General features: G+C 38.8%; 1 protein-coding gene across 1 annotated transcript in view; it reads right to left on the bottom strand.

Annotated features, from left to right (window-relative positions):
- UNC13C (unc-13 homolog C) overlaps positions 1–21,732 on the bottom strand; it is a 676,763-nt gene that overhangs the window by 415,798 nt on the left and 239,233 nt on the right. Inside the window, exons 6-7 of the mRNA XM_049852627.1 lie at positions 10,213–10,291; positions 7,816–7,887 (exon numbers count right to left, since the gene is read on the bottom strand). Coding sequence (XP_049708584.1) covers positions 7,816–7,887; positions 10,213–10,291 — 151 coding nt within the window. The remainder of the gene's footprint in view (positions 1–7,815; positions 7,888–10,212; positions 10,292–21,732) is intronic.

Below are 21,732 nucleotides of genomic sequence, written 5' to 3'. Positions count from 1 at the left end.
TGGAGAAAATATTGAAGCTGTTAAGGGTTTCATTCTACTTGGATCCACAATCGACACTCGTGGAAGCATCAGTCAAGAAATCAAAGGATGTATTGCATTGGTCAAATGTGCTGCAAAAAACCTCTTTAAGGTGTTGAAAAGCAAAGATGTCATTCTGAGGACTAAGGTATGTCTGACTCAAGCCACTATATTTTTGATTGCCTCCTATGCATATGAAAGCTGGACCATGAATAGGGAAAATCAAAGAAGAATTGATGCCTTCAAATTATGGCGTTGGTGGAGAATACTGAATATATCGTTGACTGACAGAAGAACAAACAAATCTGTCTTGGAAGAAGTACAGCCAGAGTGCTCCTTAGAAGCAAGGATGGGAAGACTTTGTCTCATGTATTTTGGACATGTTATCAAGAGGGAGCAGTACCTGAAGAAGGGCATCTTGCCTGGTAAAGTAGAGGGTCAGCAAAAAAGAGGAAGACTTTAAATGAGATGGGTTGACACAGTGGCTTCAACAATGGGGTTAAACACAACAAGGATTGTAAGGATGGTGCAGTACCAGGCAGTGTTTCATTGTTTTGGACATAGGGTGGCTATAAGGTGGAACTGACTCAATGACACCAAACAACAACAAAATAAACTATAAAATATATATGTTTAAAAAATATGTAAACATAACATGAAGGACTATAAACCATCACAAAGTAATCATAGACATAAAAAGTACGGAGATGTCTGAAAAGGAACCTAATAGAATGTCAACAAAATAAAAGTAGATGTTGAAATTGAAAAAAAAAACTATATATACAGGAGAATATAAACAAGATTAGATATAATTGACTTAAGAATTAATGACATAGAAAGTAAATCTAGGAAAATCACCCAGAATATTGCACAGGGGAGTAACTCATGTTTTTAAAAAACATGATTGTGACATTGACAAATGAGGAATGGAATGAGAAAAGCTCAATATTAATTTAGTGAGAGTTTAAGATGGAGAAAATATAGGTAATGAGTAAGAGGTAATATTGGAAAACATAATGGCTGATGATTTTTCCAAATTAGAGAAAGTTATGAGTCCTCAGACTGAAGAAGAACATTGATTATGGAACATAAATCAGGACCTTTTATGTATTCTTATGTGTCCCCAGGTGATTTTTATGTACACCTGGGGATCTTGTTAAAATGTAGATTCTGATTCAGCCTATCTGGAGCAGAAATGCAAATTCTCATCAGCAGTTTGAACCAGAAATGAACTGGCATAAGTGACAATAAGTCTATACCTAGAAACCTTATAGTGAAAACCACAGAATTCCAAAAACAAAGAGAAAAATCTTAAACTAGAAAGAAAAGAAGGATTTTTTACAATGTAATAAAAAATAGATACCAGAAGACAGTGGAATAATACATCTAAAGTGCTGATGGAAAATAACTGTCAATTTAGAATTCTATAACCAGCTAAACAGTCATGGCTATGAAAATTTACCACTCATAAAACTTCATTTAAAACTTATCAAAAGAGAAACTGTTTAAACTTGAAAAGAAATCTTAGGGTACAAGAAGCAATGTAAACAATGGGTAAATATAAATAAACATTATATAAGTAGATTTATTTAAAATAAATAAATATAACAAACAAAATATATATATGCAAGGATATTGAGGGTAGTGGTGAAAAGCTAAGCATTTTCAGTTTGTTATTTTTTTCAGATTATTGATTAACTTTAAAATTTGAAAAGGAAAATGTTCCTATTAAACATTAAAAAGAAATTACTGTATTAAAAGAAATAGTATAAATAACTTTCATCCAGTTAAGAGAAGAGAGAAAATAAAGAGGACTCACTTTACACAAAAGAAGTCTGAAAAGAAAATTAAAGGGTAAAAAGAAAAGACATAGTGAATTTTTTTAAAAAGTAATAGAACTAAGCTCAAATATATTGTGATAAATGTAAATTGATTGACTGCACCTGTAAAAAGGCATATTCTCAGATGCAGTATTTAAAATTTAGCTATGTGCCATGAATGAGATACACATAAAAGCTTTAAGATTAAAAAAGAGAGAGGAAAAGATATGTCAAGGAAAATATTAAGCAAATTAAACTAGTATACCTGTATTAATATAACAGAATAGATATTAAGGAAAAAGCGTTGCCAGAGATTAACAAGATTACCAGATAAAATTGAAAGGAACAATTCATCAGTAACATAAAAGTCCTGAGACCTATGTACCCAACAACAACAAAACAAAAATTCATGTAGCATATTAAAAAAATGTTCGAGAATAAGCAACTCATAGGTGTAACACAGCAAACCGTTGGCCATTTTTATTCATGAATGTAATTGCAAAATCTTAACTAATTGGAAAACATATGAGAAAATTGAGGCCAAGAGAGTTTCAGTAATTTGCCCAAGGTCCTACAACTAGTAAAAGGTGAAAATGGACCATATCTATCATATGCCAAAGAAGGTTTTGAAGGTTAGAAGCAGGAGCAATACCAATACTTGACAAAAAGAGTTAACCCTAAATTTGGTGTCATTGCCACTGGTTCCCTTTCCAACACTCCCTGGAAAGGAATACGGCGTTCTGCTACAAAAGCAATCGGGAGGCATTAGACTGACATTGTACTCTACAGGCATGATGGCAAGTTTCTGGCTCCACTGCCCTGACAGCCACCTGCTCTTCCTGGCACTACATAAGGAGAAAAGAGGAATGAGAAGGGGCATTTTATAAAAGGCATTTATTTTATCTCACAGTCTGTGAGATTATTATTATTTTCTTTTTTTAGATGAAGCAAACATGTTTCAGGGAGATGAAGAACACTGATAAGAAACAAGTTCTCAAAGTTGGTAAACGGTGGAGCTGAGATTCAGATTCAGGCCCATATCATTTAATGCTTGTCCATATGGTCTCAAAGGTTTCTCTTCTCTAGCAAGGAATCCATAGTACCTTGCAGCTTCCTAATTGAACCCCAGACATCAGACAGGTATTTTGGCCTACTTCCTCCATGTTACCTTTTTAGTTTCATGCTAAGAATAGGGCCCTCTCACCTAGATCATGTAGGTGCTTTGATTGGGCCTGAATCCTGCTACCGGGACAAGGAGCTGCTCCTCACAGACAAACCACCATTACTGCGACTTGACACTTCCTGGAAGTCTGCCATTATATTAGCCCTCCTAAACATTTCCACTGATCCAAGTAGAACACAGAAGGTTTTATAATCCCTCTTAGGCTTTGCTCTACCTGAGTTTCCCATAACCCCCATCTGAGTCTTCCTTGGTTTAAACACTCCTGTCTGCTAAAAGCTTCCATTATGTCCTGTAGCAACAGTGCATACAGCCCTCCTCTCTCCATTATACAAGCTTCATGAAGGTGGGAATTTCAGCCTAAATTTTTAACCTACAGTTCACTGTTTTATTTTCAGAGTCTGAAACAATATCTGACACGTAGTAAACCAAAAACCAAACCCGCTGCCCTTGAGTCAGTTCTGACTCATAGTGACACAGTAGGTACTCAATAAATATATGCTGAACTATTGAATGAATCCTTTGAGTCTGCCCCTAGAAAACTAACCCTCTATGAAAGCAAGCACAAAGCTGGACAGTATACTGTCAGGCAGACTGTTGTTATGGTATACGTATATTAGATTGGTTATCCCTTCTTATATAGACAGATGGAAATTTTCAGAAGCTATAGCCCTTAATGACTTATTAGACTGAGGTTCCTAATTAGCTCTTCCTAGGTGGGTCTAAATTGGTGCTTTATGGGGGCACCTGGCAGTGCCTCACCCACTGCCAACACAATGTTAACGGTGGCAGTCCTGACTGGCCCACTGTCATCTTGCATCAGATTTTGGAGCCCCTGCCTCATTGGAAGAGATGAATGAGCTTTTTAACCATATATCTCTTGGTAGAGGGTCAGTGAAAAAGATGAAGACCCCCCAACACACTGAGATGGATTGATACAGTGGCTGCAATAATGGGATTAAGCATAACGACAATTGTGGGGATGGCGCAGGACCTGGCAGTGTTTTGTTCTGTTGTACATAGGGCCGCTATGAGTCAGAACTGACTCACTCGATGGCACCTAACAACAATATCTCTTTAATTAAAATAGAAGTGCTACCATCTGATATTTTCCACATGGTCAAGCTGTTTTCCCTCATGTAAAAGCAAATACTTCGTGCTTTCACATCGAGGGCGCCTAGGAAGACTTTCAGCACCAAGGAGGGAAAATTACTTGCTTCAGCATTTATGTTAGTTGCCCATATAATGACTGAATGTGGCAGCTTGTTAAGAATGACATTTAATATGGCTGTTGTACAGAAGTCATATTTCATTTACTTTTTGAACCATGAGCTCCAGGGAAATGGGCTTTATGAGCTTTAGAGAGATTTGACGGACTCTATTTATTCACCAAGGAACCCTGGTGGTGCAGTGGTTAAAGTACTTGGCTGCTAACCAAAAGGTTGGCAGTTCAAACCCACCAGCTGTTCCACTGGAGAAAGACATGGCAGTCTGCTTCTGTAAAGATTTGTAGCCTTGGGAACTGTCTTAGTTATCTAGTGCTAATATAACAGAAATAGCACAAGTGGATGGCTTTAAGAGAAATTTATTATCTCACAGTCTAGGAGGCTAGAAGTCAGAATCCATCGTACCACCTCCAGGGGAAGGCTTTCTCTCTGTTGGCTCTGGGGGAAGGTCCTTGTCCTCAATCTTCCACTGTCCTGGGAGCTTCTCAGTGCAGGGACCTTGGGTCCAAAGGATGCACAATACCCCTGGCTCTTGTTTCTTGGTGGTATGAGGTCCCCATCTCTTTGCTTGCTTCTCTCTTTTATATCTCAAAAGGGATTGACTTAAAATACAACCTAATTTGTAGAGTTGAGTCCTGCCTCATTAACATAACTGCTGCTAATTCTACCTCGTTGACATCAGAGAGGTAGGATGTATAACACATAGGACAATAACATCAGGTGACAAAATGGTGGACAATCACACAAAATTGGAAATTGTGGACTATCCAAGTTGATACACATTTTGGGGGGATACAATTTATTCCACAACAGAAACCCTATGGGGCAGTTCTCTGTCCTACAGGGTCACTATGGGTCAAAATCGATTCGACGGCAGTGGGTTTTTTGGGAGGTTGATTTATCCACCAACACCCAAACAAGAAGTCTTTTATTCTGGGTTTCTGAAACTAAGGAAGCAATATTTTTAAGTTCCTGAAAAGTAGATCAATAGCTAATTAAAATATCAAGTAAGGGTGTGTTCCCTTTTCAGGGCCTCAGAAAATGTAGTAACAGCCCACTAATTTCTATTGCTTTCCTGTTAACTTTTCCATAAGAAACGTTATTTGTGGCTCAAATCAAATGCCATGTTTTAAAATACAAGAAAGGGACTGTGTAGGTTTAGGGGCTTATCAGTAATAAGTCTTGACCCTGGATAAATTATTTCCTCAAAAACAAAAGACTAGATGCTTGGAGATTCAGCAAGTAGTACGGGGCTTTCTCAGGCACAAGAAGATTCTACTTTTTCCTGTATCCACACTATACTCAAAATATTATATGGCATCGTAACACTAATACCAGGTAGGTCTGGGAAAGCAGCCACACTTTTTATTCCATGGCACAACAGAAAATGCTTTAACTTGCTAGCACCCAGATATTCAAATAGGCATACATTGTTTCACAGATGTGTCTTTGTGTGGGAGGTAGCTCGCTATTAGAGAAGCCTAGGAAAAGTTGACTTTTGGGTGAAACATGACAATGACAGGAAGAAGAGAATAAGATACATAAATCCTGTTGTGTTCTAGTTGATTCCAACTCATGTAGGACAGTGTACAATGGCCCCTTTGGGTTTCCAAGGCTGTAATCTTTTTTTTTTAACTGTACTTTAGAAGGTTTACAGAGCAAATTAGTTTCTCATTAAAAAACTAATATATTGTTTTGTGACATTGGTTGCCAACACCACAACATGTCAACACTCTCCCCTTCTCGATCTTGGGCTCCCCATTACCAGTGTTCCTGTCCCCTCCTGCTTTCTCGTCCTTGCCCCTGGGTTGGTGTGCCCATTTAGTCTCATTTTGTTTTATGGGCCTGTATCTTTGACTGAAGGTTGAACCTCAGGAGTGAACTCAGTACTGAGTTAAAAGGGTGTCCAGGGGCCATACTCTCAGATTTTCTCTAGTCTCTGTCAGATCAATAAGTCTGGTCCTTTTTTGGTGAGTTAGAATTTTGTTCTACATTTTTCTCCAGCTCTGTCTGGGACCCTCTATTGTGATCCCTGTCAGAGCAGTCAGTGATGGTAGCTGGACACCATGTAGCGTGTTGGATTCAGTCTGGTGGAGGCCATGGTACTTGTGGTGCATTAGACCTTTGAACTAATCTTTCCCTAGGTCTTTGGTTTTCTTCAATCTCCCTTTCTCCAGACGGGGTGAGACCTGTGGAGTATCTTAGATGGATGCTCACAAGCTTTTAAGACCCCAGACACTACTCACCAAAGTACAATGTAGAACATTTTCTTTATGAACTGTTACGCCAACTGAGCTAGATGTTCCCTGAGACCATGCTCCCCACAGCCTTCAGCCCAGTAATTCTGACCCTCAAGGAATTTGGATGTGTCTATGGACCTTCCATGACCTCCAGGGCTGTAATCTTTATGAAAGCAGGTTGCTACATCTTTCTCCTGCGGATCAGCTGTTGGGTTTGAACAGCTGACCTTTTAGGTAGCAGTCAAATGTTTAGCCACTGTGCCACCAAGGCTCTTTCAGAAATGTAAATGATGGTATTTAAATGTTAAATGTATAGAAAGCTAAAACAAGTAATATTGTTGGCAATTTTTCTATTCCATAAGAATGACAAAGTTGCCAAATGTGGGGAAGGTAGGATATGTTCATTCCCTTAGGGGAGGACACACATAAATTGTCTTGAGCAACATCCCTGGAAGAGAGTCTGTGCAGGACAGAGTTACCAATGCACAGCATCCACAGCCAGGGCTGTGAAACAGTTCAACCCCCTGCAGAGAATTTGTATTTCTGCCCCAGATGTACTGAATCATCATCTCTAGTTTAACAAGACCCCTAGCTGATTCTTATGTACATGGGGATCTTGTTAAAATGTAGATATATACATAAGAATTACCTCAGGTAAAAATGGTGTGGTGGAGGGGGGACACTCTGACCTCCTCTAACTTCACAAGGGAGAAGGAGAATTGGGATCAACAGCTCAAGGCTGATTCCTATGAGGTGAAGGTCAGACACACCTCCTTCTCGCCAGCCCTTTTTACCAGTTCTCACACCAACTGGCGCTCCCGTGGCACTCTGTACTTCTCCACTGGGTTCGATAATTCACTGCAATGGCCACACAGAATTCACAGACAAAACTCACAATTATGGGGTTTATTAGGGAAGTAACAAGTTACAGTTAAGGAACAGAAACAACTCAATATACATGTCTTCAGTCAGGACGGCTTCTTCTCAGCCATGCCTGCAGGAGTGCCTCTCTCTAGCCCACAGTCCCTCGGGCTTTCCCCTGTAAACTATCTAATTTCCTTGGTGGGCCACAAGCACCTTATTTATATAGTCCCACCCATAATCTGGCAGGGGTTATGAGACCATGGCTAAAGCTGAAGCCCTAAGGAAGCACGTTTGGTGCTCAGATTTTCCACCACGTTCCAAGTTATTCCTAGATCATTGGGATGAACACTGCAAAGGAGTAGCTCAAGCAGAATGGTTTTTACCCTGTGATTATGATCAATAGTAATTGGTTACTAATGATAGTTAGTTAGTAACTAACAATACATAGTAGTTAGCACTGCACCTACCAGTTCCTCGTTGTTTAGTGAGGTTCTAATCACCATAGCCAGGGACAGTCCAGATTTTCGGGCAGCCAGGGTCTAAAACAAATAGAATTATGACTTATTGGTACCTGAGAGGCTGCCATGTACTTGTCGCTTAGAAGAATGTGAATATGTAAGAATGACAATTACTGTTCAAATTTTAGTCAGTAGGGATCATCTCACCTGCTATTTCCAATATCAGATGTAAAAGGTCTCTTAGATTATCAAACTCAACCCCTACATTTTACAGATGAGAAAACTCAGGTCCAACAAGGCAGAATGACCAGTTTCAAGGCTAAAGACAGGCTTCAATGACTTTTTCCCCAATGAGAGTCATGATCATATCCCTTTATAAACCATCATCATTGATGCAGAGCCAGCCTGACCTTTGAGAGGGTCTGAATCACAATTGCTGTTTGATGGTCCTTGGATTGTTCACAGCTCCCTAGAATATTCTTCCATATCTAAGCAAGGATATTTTCTTCCAAGAGGCCGTTTTGTGTACTGAGAATCATTTTACTCAGATTTGTTTTCTTTTCTGATACTAGTAACTTACATGATCTTAACTCAGGAAACTTTAGTTTCCCATCTATAAAATAGAACCATTATCACCTGCTCCTAACCTGAAATATATGTGATGTAATAAACTTGGCAATGCTATAGAGAACTTTGGAAATAAAATAAGATCTATATGGGAATATTAAATGTGTATCCCAGTAGGGGTAAAGGGAAGTCAAAGTGGAAAATGCAATCCTGATCACCTCTACTCCTGCTCATATCTCCTAAAAACCTGGTGTCCTTGAGTTGATGCTGATTCATAGCAACCCTACAGGGTGGAGTACATCTGCCCTACAGGATTTCCAATGAGCAGTTGGTGGATTTGAACTGCTGACATTTTGGTTAGCAGCTGAGCTCGTTACCACTGGGCCACCAGGCCTCCACAGTTGGGTACTCAGATAAAATTAAGCACATGTCTAAGTAAGGAAGTCACTCTTCACCCATTTCCACCCCTTCCATGAAAACCTATAGAGAGCTTACCTTCAAGAGTTTACTCAAGATGATCTTCCATGTCTGACCAATATTGTCCCTAAAATAATGTCTGTATTCTATTTTAGTCTGTCATTTTTACCTATTGTATATATAATTTCATCTGTCTTTTTTTTTTTTTTTCGGAATTGAACACTTTGGTTAGATTCTTGAAGAACCAGACTTTTATTATTGTATGTCTCTGTATTTTTTCCCCCATTTTGCCCTCTTTAATCCCATAAATAAATGTAGTCTGCATTTGAGAGATTGGCAAATATTAATTATGAAAATTTAAAAACCACTTACCATGGCCTGAAGATTCCAGGAGTGAGAGGAAACAGAGTGTAAATAATTAGATATATCAAAAGTGGGAAAAGAGCATAGTGAGGTTAAATAAACATAACACGTTAAAATAATGTTCACTTTATAATGGCAGAAATCTGGGCCAATTATACAGACAAATCATACTTTCAGTTGAAGCACCAAGATATTATTTTTCTTAATAAGAAACCAAAGTGATGGCCTTCAGACAGATTTCCTTAGCAAAATTTAAAAAATGCTGGTATCAGTAAATTAAGCACGTTGTTGGTAAGATGGAAATTTCTATTTCTCTGGAGGGAAAGTTCATTTTTCATGCTTTAAACTATTAAGACTATGCCTACAGAAAAATGTGAAGTCAGTCTGAATGCTGGAAAAAACATGTTGTTTTCCATGCTGATGGGCTGTTTTTCCAATCTACTGTATTCAATCATCAATCCTTTGAATCTCTAGGTGACCCCCAGAGTATTTTATTATAGGAGAGTTTGAGTTATTGAGAGTTATGTTATAGCCATGGCTAATAAAATTTTAATGACTTGGGAACCATGGTTTCCTTTAGATAGCAGAATAGCTTATTAATTTAGCTACACTGGATTTTAGTATAATAGAATGAAGGACTGATTAATACCTGCTTGCATTACAAAGTATTAAAGTCTACTGTGTTAAGGTAAAGAAGTTCAATCAAGCCTTAAACTTTGCAAATTAAACTTGTGGTCATTCATAACGCTGAACACATCAAAGCCCAGTTGCAGCACCTCACTCAGGCTGCTGATTCCTTCTGCTCAATTATAGGGTCATTTTAACTCAATTTGTAATTTCAACTAGTATCAGAAGCTGTCACAAGGTTAGAATTATTTCCTCCATCTAATAGATTTTAAAGAAATAATAAATCTAACACTTGGTAGAATCTGGCCTCTTATATATTTTATTCCATGAAATACATACAGGCTAGTCAGTTAATGAGAAGGACAATACAGCATAATAATAGAGAAAAAGACAACACATGCAATCAAAGAGGATTAAACAGGAGTAACTTACTACATCTCGGACAATAGGCAAAGTTTTTTTTCTACGGAGATCTGGCATACTGTCAATACCATAAAGTCCACGCCCAGCCCTGAAAGGAGAAAAAGATCAATGATTTCAATAAGTTAAATGACTTATTGTAATAAAAAAAATTCACTTTTCATAACCAAAAAAAAAAACAAACCCATTCCCATCGAGTCAGTTCCGACTCATAGTGATCCTATAGGACAGAGTAAAGCTGCTCCACAGGGTTTCCAAGGAGCAGCTAGGGGATTCAGACTGCTGACCTTTTGGTTAGCAGCTGAATCCTTAACCACTGTGCCACCAGGGCTCCCACTTTTCATACAATATACCAAAAAGCGAGCAAACAAACTTGTTGCCATGGATTCGATTTCAACTCATAGCGACCCTATAGGACAGAGTAGAACTGCCCCACACGGTTTCCAAAGTAACAAATCCTAACAGAAGCATACTGCCACATCTTTCTTCTGCAGAGCTGCTGGTGAGTTTGAACCGCTGACCTTTCAGTTAGCAGTCCAGTGCTTTAACCATTGCACTACCAAGAGCTCCTTTTCATAGTATATAGGCTGTGAAAATGTTCCGGAATTCCTGTTATTCATAACGTTTGTTGTGATCTACACAGTTGAACGCCTTTGCATAGTCAATAAAACACAGGTAAACTTCTTTTTGGTGTTCTCTGCTTTCATTAAGATCCATTTGACACCAGCAATGATACCTTTCATTCCATGTCCTCTTCTGAATCTGGCTTGAATTTGTGGCAGTTCCCTGTTAATGTATGGCTGTAGCCACTTTTGAATGATCTTCAGCAAAATTTTGCTTACATGTGATATTAATGATATTGTTCAATAATTTCTGCATCCCATTTTTTCATCATTCTTTGGAATAGACGTGAATATATATCACTTCCAGTCAGTTGGCCAGGTAGCTGTCTTCCAAATCTCTTAGCATAGCTGAGTGAGCACCTCTAATGTTGCATCTGTTTGTTGAAGTATCTCAATTGGTATTCTGTCAGTTTCTGGAACCTGGTTTTTGCCTATGCCTTAAGTGCTTCTTGAACTTTTTCTCTCAGTTCCATCGGCTCTTGATCACATGCTACCTCCTGAAATGTTTAAATGTCATCCAGTTCTTTGTGATACTTCTATCTTCTTTTGATGCTTCCTTCCATCTTCTTTTGATGCTTCCTATGTTCAATTTTTGCCCATAGAATCCTTCAATTTTGCAACTTGAGGCCTGAGAAATGCTGAGGGTGTTCTTCCCTTTAGGTTTTCTAACTCCAGGTCCTTGCATATTTCAGTAGAATACTCTGTCTTCCTAAGCCACCCTTTAAAATCTTCTGTTCAGCTCTTTTCTTTCGTCATTTCTTCTATTCACTTTAGTTACTCTATGTTCAAGAGCAAGTTTCAGGGCCTCTCCTGACATCCATTTTGGTCTTTTCTTTCTTTCCTGTCTTTTTAATGACCTTTTTTTGCTTTCTTCACACATGATGATGTCCTTCGTGTTATCCCACAACTCTTCTGGTCTTTGGTCTTTAGTGTTCAATGTGTCAAATCTGTTCTTGAGAAGATCTCTAAATTCAATTGGGGTGTATTCAAGGTTGTACTTTGGCTCTTGTGGACCTGTTTTAATTTTTTTTCACCTTCAACTTGAACTTGCCTATAAGCAATTGATAGTCTGTTCCACAGTCAGCCTCCCTGGCCTTATTCTGACTAATGATGTTGAGCTTCTCCATGGTCTCCTTCCACAGATGTAATTGATTTGATTCCAAACACCAGCAGGTTAACCAATGGTGGACAGTCTTCAGCGGAGCTTCCAGACTAAGACAGATTAGGAAGAAGGACCTGGCAATTTACTTTAAAAAAAAAAAAAAAAAATTTAGCCCGTGAAAATCCTATGAATAGCAGCAGAACATTGATGTAGTGCTGAAAGATGAGCTCCTCAGGTTGGAAGGTGCTCAAAATATGACTAGCAAGGAGCTGTCTCCTTAAAGTAGAGTTGACCTTAATGATATGGAAAGAGTAAAGCTTTTTGGACCTTTATTAGCTTATGTGGCATGACTCAAAATGATAAGAAATACCTGCAAACATCCATTAGTAATCAGAATATGGGATACATGAAATTTGAATCAAGGAAAATCAGAAGTCATCAAAAATGAAATGGAGCTCATGGAGATTAATATCCTAGGCATTAGTGAGCTGAAATGGCCTGATACCGGCCATTTTGAATCAGACAATCATATAATCTACTATGCACTTGACCCAAGCCATGGTGTTTTCAATTGCCTCACATGCATGTGAAAGCTGAACGATGAATAAGAAAGACTGAAGAAGAATTGATGTCTTTGAGTTATGGTGTTGGCAAAAAATACTAAGTATACCATGGACTGCCAGAAGAACAAACAAAAATGTCTTGGAAGAAGAACAGCCAGAATGCTCTTTAGAAGCAAGGATGGTGAGACTTTATCTCACATACTTTGTAAATGTTGTTAGGAGGGACCAGTGCCTGGAGAAGGACATCATGTTTGGTAAAGTTGTGGCTCATCAAAAAAGAGGAAGACCTTCAATGAGATGGATGGACACAGAACCTATAATAATGGCCCCAAACCTAACAACAATTGTAAGGAAGATGCAGGGCCAGGCAGTGTTTCATTCTGTTGTACACAGGGTCCCTATGAGTCATAACCAACTTGAGGTCACCTAACATAAACAATCACGTATTATGGAAGTATGCTGCATATTTAATTGCCTGAAAATTTTAATAATCCTTCTCCTCTCAGTAATAAAATTAGTGGTATCTGACTGAAGAGAAGTTAAAGCTATTTGGTGGTTGCCTGACTTTCACAGTTCAAATCCCTCTTATTTTTAGGCAATGGTTCTTGATTTCTTTTACAGTTTGCCTATTTCATGCTCACAGGAACACACATATAACATGATCCACCAGCTTAGATTAAAGACAGACCCAACCCAGTAGTCTAGCTTTGATGGGTAGTACCAAGAAAGGCATGATTACTTTCCAGGCCCTGCTCATCCTAAAAGATAAAGAAAAAAGAGTAAAACAAAACAAAACAAAAAACTCATGCTTATGTGCCAAGCACTGTTCTTTATGTTTCATTTACTCTTCATGAAATACTCCATTTCACATCTAAGACAATTGAGTCACTTTCTGATGGTATGTCATTCTATGATGGTGTAATCATTTTCATATTACAGAAATCTCAGGGTAAAATTAAAATCTAGTTTAGAAAAAATGGTAAGTATACACCAGATACTGTTTTAATGGATTTCCAACCAGGGGTTGGAAATTTATTCCTTTTATAACACACATCAAGCACTGTGTTATAATTATCTGCTCACATCTGACTTGCCCTCAGATTGTGGATTCCTCAAAAACAGAAACTATATACAATTTACTCTTCATCTCTAGTATTTGTATAGGATTTTACACGTATCAGATACTTAGTAAATGAATTTTGGTAAAATTAATGAATGGGAAGAATCCTTTTCTAAAACAAAAACATATACCTATTTTTTTTTTTTTTTATTTGAAAGTCTTCGGTGATCAGAAATTTAGAAAACTCCCCTGGTTTTCTTTTTTGCCTAAGAGTATAAAACAGGAATTATTTTAACAGGTAACTGGAAAAAGGGGAAATTTGTATCATAAAGGCTTGAATCTCTCATCATGAAATAATTATGGTACAGCATTGTATTTCATTACAAAATAAAGCAAAAAGAAGACCATGCTTATTAGATGGGAGCATTAATCATCTAATTAGTGAGGTGGGGCTGAGATAGCAGAATAGTCAGATGCTTCCTATGCTCCCTCTTGTAACAAAGACCAAAAAAAAAAAAAAGTGAATTGATTATATTTGACAGCCTAGCAGCCCTGAACATCAAAGACAAAGTTGAGGAGTCAGACTGAGCTGTGTGATGAGGGAGAGACAGTACAGAAGAAGGAAAGATTTGTCAGACCTCACCTGACCAGCACCATGCAGGCTAGATAGGCTGGCACACATGGACTGAGGCAAGCAGTAGTGCCCGGGACGTGTTTTCCACATCGGGAGATACTGAGCAGCAGAGAGCCCGCACAAGCCTCTAGAGCTAAGTGGAAGTGGCACTAGATCCGCGAAAGTCAAGTGCAAACATCTAACCTACCTCATGGGATCAAAATAACCCTTCCCCTTTGGGAAGTATCTCTCTCCTCTTCACCCTCCCCCTTCCTCTCTGCTCTGGTCCTGGTCCAACTTCAGTGATTGCTGTGTCCCCTGGACCAGAAGTGGGACACTTCATGTGCCCTGAGCCATTCTCTTGGCTGTGGAGAGGGTACAAATCAACAAACAACAAACAGGAAAAAGTAATCTGCCAGCTCCCCTAAGCCAGGACCTCATGACAGGCACAGCCCCTTTGCCTAGGGACACAAATGCAAACTTTGAATGCATTTCATTCCTGCTTAGACCTGTGTAGACCCATTTCAACAGTGTAGGCCCTCATTAGCACAGCACAACAGAATATATATCTGAAGCCTATTTTCAACTACAACAGCTAAGGGGGAGTGGCAGATTCACGACATTTGACACCACCCTGACCATTAAGCAGGGTCCTCACCTATCCACATCAGAGGCCTGAGGACTGGTGGCTCCACCCACTCCATCTAGCCACCCACGACAGGGGTCCAAAAATAAGTGATACCCCCATTCCTTACAGCCAACAGCATTGGATGCCCAAAGTCTGGCTGCAAAGCCCACCCGCTTACTCACTCTAGGGAACAGGGACACGCCTTCTACCCAGGCGCTCAGGGACAGCCATCAGCCCCCTGCCTTGCTCAGCAGGTAACCCCCTGATACCTGTGCTTGCTCCAATCACCCTTATGTAGCCCTGCTCATCTAAGACTGTAGGTGAGAGCCTGCACCACACGCTTGGTGACCGATGACCTGGACACCTGAACTGAATCCACATAAGAAAAGTAAATGAATTCCTGAGCTCAGATACCTAATAGCAGCTCTAACCACCTGGTTACAGGATGTAAGAGCTTCAAAGATGCCAATAATCAAAGTACCTCACACAACCAGCCTATCTGGGCATATTAAAATGAAACAAAACAAGAAGCTAGGACACAGTAAGCAAACATAAAATAAACATAATAACTTATTGATGGCCCAAAGACAACAGTCAGTATTAAATCACATAAAGAGGCAGACCATGATGGCTTCAGCAAGTGACCAAAAAAAAAAAAAGAATCAGGAAACCTCCCAGAGGAAGATAAAATGTTGGAATTACGGGATGTAAAATTCAAAAGATTAATATAGAGAGCTCTTCAAGAGATCAGGAAGAAGATCAGGCAAAATGCAGACCAAGCCAAGGAGCACAAAGATAAAGCAACAGAGTAACTTAAGAAGGTTATATAGGAGCATAATGACAAATTTAGCAGGCTGCAAGAATCCAGAGACAGCAAACAGAAATTGAAAAGATTAACAATAAAATTTCTGAATTAGTCAACTCAATAGAAAGTCAGAGGAGCAGACTTTAAACCACTCAGTATACCCTTGTTCTGTTCAAATGACTGCCTCTTGGTCTATGTACAGATCCCTCATGAGCACAATTAAGTGTTCTGAATTCTCATTCTTTGCAATGTTATCCATAATTTGTTATGATCAACACAGTTGAATGCCTTTGCATAGTCAATATAACATATGTAAACATCTTTCTGATATTCTTTGCTTTCATCCATGACTCATCTAACATCAGCAATGTTATCCCACATTGTCTTCTAAATCTCACTTGAATTTCTGGCAGTACCCTATGTACGTACTGCTGCAACTGCTTTTAAATGATCTGCGGCAAAATTTTACTTGTGTATATTAATGATATTGTTCAATAATTTTCTCATTCTGTTGGATCACTTTTTTTTGGAATGGGTACAAATATGTATCTCTTCCAGTCAGTTGGCCAGGTAATTGTCTTCCAAATTTTCTGGCATAGATGAGTAACGGCTTCCAGTGATGCTGCATCAGTTTGTTGAAGCATCTCAACTGTTATTCCGTCAACTCCTGGAGCCTTGTTTTCTACCAATGCCTTCAGTGCAGCTTGGACTTCTTCCTTCAGTATCATCGGTTCTTGATCATATGCTACCTTCTGAAATGATTGAATGTAGATCAGTTCTTTTTAGTACAGTGACTCAGTGTATTCCTTTCATTTTTTGATGCTGGAAACGCTGGTGGCGTAGTGGTTAAGAGCTACAGCTGCTAATCTAAAGGTCGGCTGTTCGATTCTACCAGGTCCTCCTTGGAAAAACGTGTGGGGCAGTTCTACTGTCTTATAGGGTTGCTAGGAATCGGAATCAACTCAGTGGCAGTGGGTTTGGTCTTTTGATGCTTCCTGAGTCATTTAATATTTTCCCCTTGTTGTTGTTAGGTGCCGTCGAGTTGATTCCAACTCGTAGCAACCCTATGTACCACAAAACAAAACACTGCCTGGTCATGCACCATGCTCACAATTATTGTTATGCTTGAGCCCACTGTTGCCGCCACTGTGTCAATCCATCTTGTTGAGGGTCTTCCTCTTTTCTGCCGACCCTGTACTTTACCAAGCATGGTGTCCTTCTCCAGGGACTGATCCCTCCTGACTACATGTCCAAAGCATGTAAGATCCATCCTTGCTTCTAAGGAACATTCTGGTTGTACTTCCCCCAAGACAGATTTGTTCATTCTTTTGACAGTCCATGGTATACTCAATATTCTTCGCCAGCACCACAATTCAAAGGCGTCCATTCTTCTTTGGTCTTCCTTATTCATTGCCCAGCTTTCTCCTGTGTATGAGGGGATTGAAAACACCATGGCTGGGGTCAGGCGCACCTTATCTTTAAGGTGACATCTTTGCTTTTCAACACTTTAAAGATGTCCTTTGCAGCAGATTTGCCCAATGCAATGTGTCTTGATTTCTCGACTGCTGCTTCCATGGCTATTGATTATAGATCCAAGTAAAATGAAATCCTTGACAACCTCAATCTTTTCTCCATTTATCATGATGTGGCTTATTGGTCCAGTTGTGAGGATTTTTGTTTTCTTTATGTAGAGGTGTAATCCCTACTGAAAGCTGTGGTCTTTGACCTTCGTCAGTAAGTGCTCCAAGTCCTCTTCACTTCCAGTAAGCAAGGTTGTGTCATCTGCACAATGCAGTTTGTTAGTGAGTCTTCCTCCACTCCTGATGCCCTGTTCTTCTGCATATAGTCCAGCTTCTCGGATTATTTGCTCAGCATACAGATTGAATAGGTATGGTGAAAGGAAACAACCCTGACGCACACCTTTCCTGACATTAAACCAGTCAGTATCCCCTTGTTCTGTTCAAATGACTGCCTCTTGATCCAAGTACAAATTCCTCATGAGCACAATTAAGTGTTTTGGAACTCCCATTCTTTGCAATGTTATCCATAATTTGTTACGACCCACACAGTCAAATGCCTTTGCATAGTCAATAAAATACAGGTAAACATCCTTCTGGTATTCTCTGCTTTCAGCCATGATCCATCTGACATCATTAATGATATCCCTGGTTCCACGTCCTCTTCTGAATCTGGACTGAATTTCTGGCAGTTCTCTGTTGATATACTGCTACAGCTGTTTCTGAATGATCTTCAGCAAAATTTTGCTTGCGTGCGATAATAATGATATTATTCTATAATTTCTGCATTTGGTTGGATCACCTTTCTTGGGAATAGGCATAAATATGGATCTTCCAGTCAGTTGGCCAGGTAGCAGTCTTCCAAATTTCTTGGCATAGATGACTGAGTACTTCCAGTGCTGCTTCTGTTTGATGAAACATCTCAATTGATATTCTGTCAGTTCTTAAATCTTTGTTTTTCACCAATGCCTTCAGTGTAGCTTGGACTTGTTCCTTCAGTGTCATTGGTTCTTGATCATATGCTGCCTCTCAAAATGGTTGAACGTCAACTAATTCTTTTTGGTATATTGACTCTGTGTGTTCCTTCCATCTTCTTTTGATGCTTCCTGCATTGTTTAATATTTTCCCCATAGAATCCTTCAGTATTTTAACTTGAGGCTTGAAATTTTTCTTCAGTTCTTTCGGCTTGAGAAATGCCGAGCATGTTCTTCCCTTTTGAACTTCCCTTTTTCAACTTGAACAGAGACCCTGGTGGCGTAGTGCTTAAGAACTACAGCTGCTAACCAAAAGATCAGCAGTTCGAATCTACCAGGCGCTCCTTGGAAACTCTAAGGGGCAGTTCTACTCTGTCCTTTCGGGTTGATATGAGTTGGAATCAACTTGACAGCAACAGGTTTTCAACTTGAACTTGCATATGAGCAACTGGTAGTCTGTTCCACAGTCAGCCCCTGGCCTTGTTCTGACTGATGATATTGAACTTTTCCAGCATCTCTTTCCACAGATGTAGTCTATTTGATTCGCATGTATTCCATCTGGTGAGGTCCCCATGTATAATTGCCATTTACGTTGTTGAAAAAGGTATTTGCAATGAAGTTGTTGGTCTTGCAAAATTCTATCATGTGATCTCCAGGGTCTTTTCTATCACCAAGGCTGTATTTTCCAACTATCAATCCTTGTTCTTTGTTTCCAACTTTTGCATTCCAATCACTAGCAAGTACCAATACATCTTGATTGCATGTGTGATCAATTTCAGACTGCAGAAATTGGTAAAAATCTTTAATTTCTTCACCTTTGGCCTTAGTGGTTAGTGTGTAAATTTGAAAAATAGTCATATTAACTGGTTTTCCTTGTAGGTGTATGAATATTATCCTATCACTGACACCTTTGTACTTCTGAATAGATCCCAAAATATTCTTTTTGATGATGAATGAGATTCCATTCCTCTTCAATTTTTCATTCCCAACATAGTAGATCACATGATTGTCTGATTCAAAATGACCAGTATCAGTCCGCTTCAGCTCACAAATGTCTAAGATATTAACGTTTATGAGTTCCATTTCATTTTTGATGACTTTCAATTCATACTTCCTACATTCCATGTCTGCTTATTAATGGATGTTGGCAGCTGTCTTTTATCATTTTGAGTGGTGAAAAATCAGCAAATAAAGATTCTCAAAGCTATACTCCATCCATGTCATTAAGGTTGACTCTCTTTGAGGAGGTAGCTCTTCTCCAGTCATATTTTGAGGCAGTTCTACTCTGTCCTATAGGGTCACTATGAGTCAGAATCGACTTGACGGCACTGGGTTTTCAATCTGAGGGGCTCATTTTTTGTCACTATATCAGACAATGTGCTGCTGGTATTCATAAGGTTTTCACTGGTCAATTTTTTTTTTCAGAAGTAGTATGCCAGGTCCTTCTTCCTAGTCTGTCTTAGTCTGGAAACTCCACAGGAACCTGTCCACCAAGGGTGACCCTGCTCGTATTTGAATATTGGTGGCATACCTTCAAGTATCATAGCAACATGCAAGCCACCACAGTATAACAAACTGTCAGACACGTGGTGGACTTATACGTCAAGTAATGTAATTATCTTATTTTTTTATAGTCTGACACACCCACTTGCATTCAAGCTCCATGAGAGCAGTGATGTTGGTTTTGTTCCTAAGTGTACAGAACAATGCTTGACACATAGTAATTAATAAATAGTATTAGAATGAATGAATGAACAAGTAGACAACCTTAAACTGTTCCATAATAATTATTCACTGAGCTCTTACTACGTGCCAAGTGTTGTTATAACTGCTTTACACATATTAACTCATTTAATCCATACAATAAATCTATGAGCTAGAACTATTTATTTTATAGCTGAGCATATTGAGGTACAGAAAAGTTAAGTATCTTACCCCAAAATCACACAGCTATCAAATACAGTGCTGAGGCTTGAGCCTAGGCAGCCCGGCCGGCTTCAGAGCCCATCTTCTTCACCATTAGAGTAGTGATTCATATTCATGATGATAACATTATGTCCTGAATATTTTATTTAATAAGGCAAAGATGTATGCAATACTTTTAGAAAGATATTTATTGAAAATAGTGCCAATAAAATATTTTAATTATTTAAATATCTTTACAGGACAATTCCAAGCACATGTTTACTAACTGAAAAGTGGCAATTTGAATCCACCCAGAGGTGCTTTGGAAGAAAAGCCTGGCACTCTACTTCCAAAAGATCACAGCCATTGAAAAGCCTATGGCACGCAGTTCTTTTCTGAAACACATGTGGTCACTGTGAGTCAGAATTGACTTCATGGCAACTGGTTCGGTTTTTTGTTTTTTAAAGAGGCACTTCAGGCATATGGATAATTAACTTACATGGATCATCCTAGTCCCTTAAAAATTTGGTTAATTACAGAATCTCAGAGGATATACGTCTGATTCCATAATTTCTTCCTCCTCTCTACCTCCATTAATGCTTCTCCCTTTCCTGCTTCACTCCTCTCCTCCCTCTTCTTTAATTCTTCATCGTTGTCATCATCATCATAAATGCCATCAACATGGTGTCGCTGCCACCTTAAATAGCCACATTGCATTGGATGGGAATACTTCCTCTCTGATACTGTGATATGTAAACTTTTAGTCATAACTTTTATTTAGGAACCAAGTTATTCTTGCTCCTTCAGACATCCTGGGTTTTATTTTCCATTAGGAGTGGGTTATATTTTAACAACCCCAGCACAATACTTTAGTATTGGGAGTTATAAACATAACCAGAGGTTACTATATTAGACTTCTGACATTCATGAATTGTGATCTTGTCAGAGCAATTTCATAAGTGAAGAGCCCTTGCCTTGCTGTTTCACTTTGCTGTAATTTTCCAGATTGTGATTGTTCACCTACACTGAATCAACTCTTTATATTCACTGTATGTGTATCTTTTAGCAGCTGCACGAGATTCTCATTCTTATATTACACTTGCTGACAACTGCTGTCTAACACAATTACTGTCTGGTCCAGGCAGAATCATATCCTACAGGCATTCTCTTCTCCTGAGCCTGATTTACTGCCTAACTGTGATGATGATCTGTTTTGTCTTAGAAAGTAGAAGCAAGAAGAACCCTTAAACGCTGTAAGCCTTGATTCAAGGCCCACGCTCTAATAACCATCAGCCATCTAAATGTCAAAACAAGAGATGATCTAATATGCTAATTATTAACCATTTTCTTTTAGGGATGTTGCTTCTATCCTTCTCCCATTACCCCACTTCTCTGGGCAAAATATACAGAGCTGAGTGCTCAATAACATTTACTAAATGCATAAAGTATTAGCATACTCATGAATCTTGTTAAAACCAATACCATTTATTATATCTTCAATCTTGAAACTTGTCTTTTATTTAGCATTGAAAATATTTGATGATTAAAATATGGATTGTTATTCTTGCCACAAAAATGTCAAAGGACACTGAAAAATTTTTTAAATTTACAAATGGCAGATGTTATCATTACCTTAAGCATTAAAATCACCCCTCCACATAAAGATGAAAATTAAGAGTATTGATAAAGTAGAATTTGACAAAGTACTTTGAAGGGCCTTCAGGATAGGGACATCTACATCA

The sequence above is a fragment of the Elephas maximus genome, chromosome 13 (assembly GCF_024166365.1).
Source record: "Elephas maximus indicus isolate mEleMax1 chromosome 13, mEleMax1 primary haplotype, whole genome shotgun sequence".
NCBI lineage: Eukaryota > Metazoa > Chordata > Mammalia > Proboscidea > Elephantidae > Elephas > Elephas maximus.
Note: the sequence above shows the minus strand (reverse complement) of the source record. Positions and strands in the feature narration are given on the sequence as shown.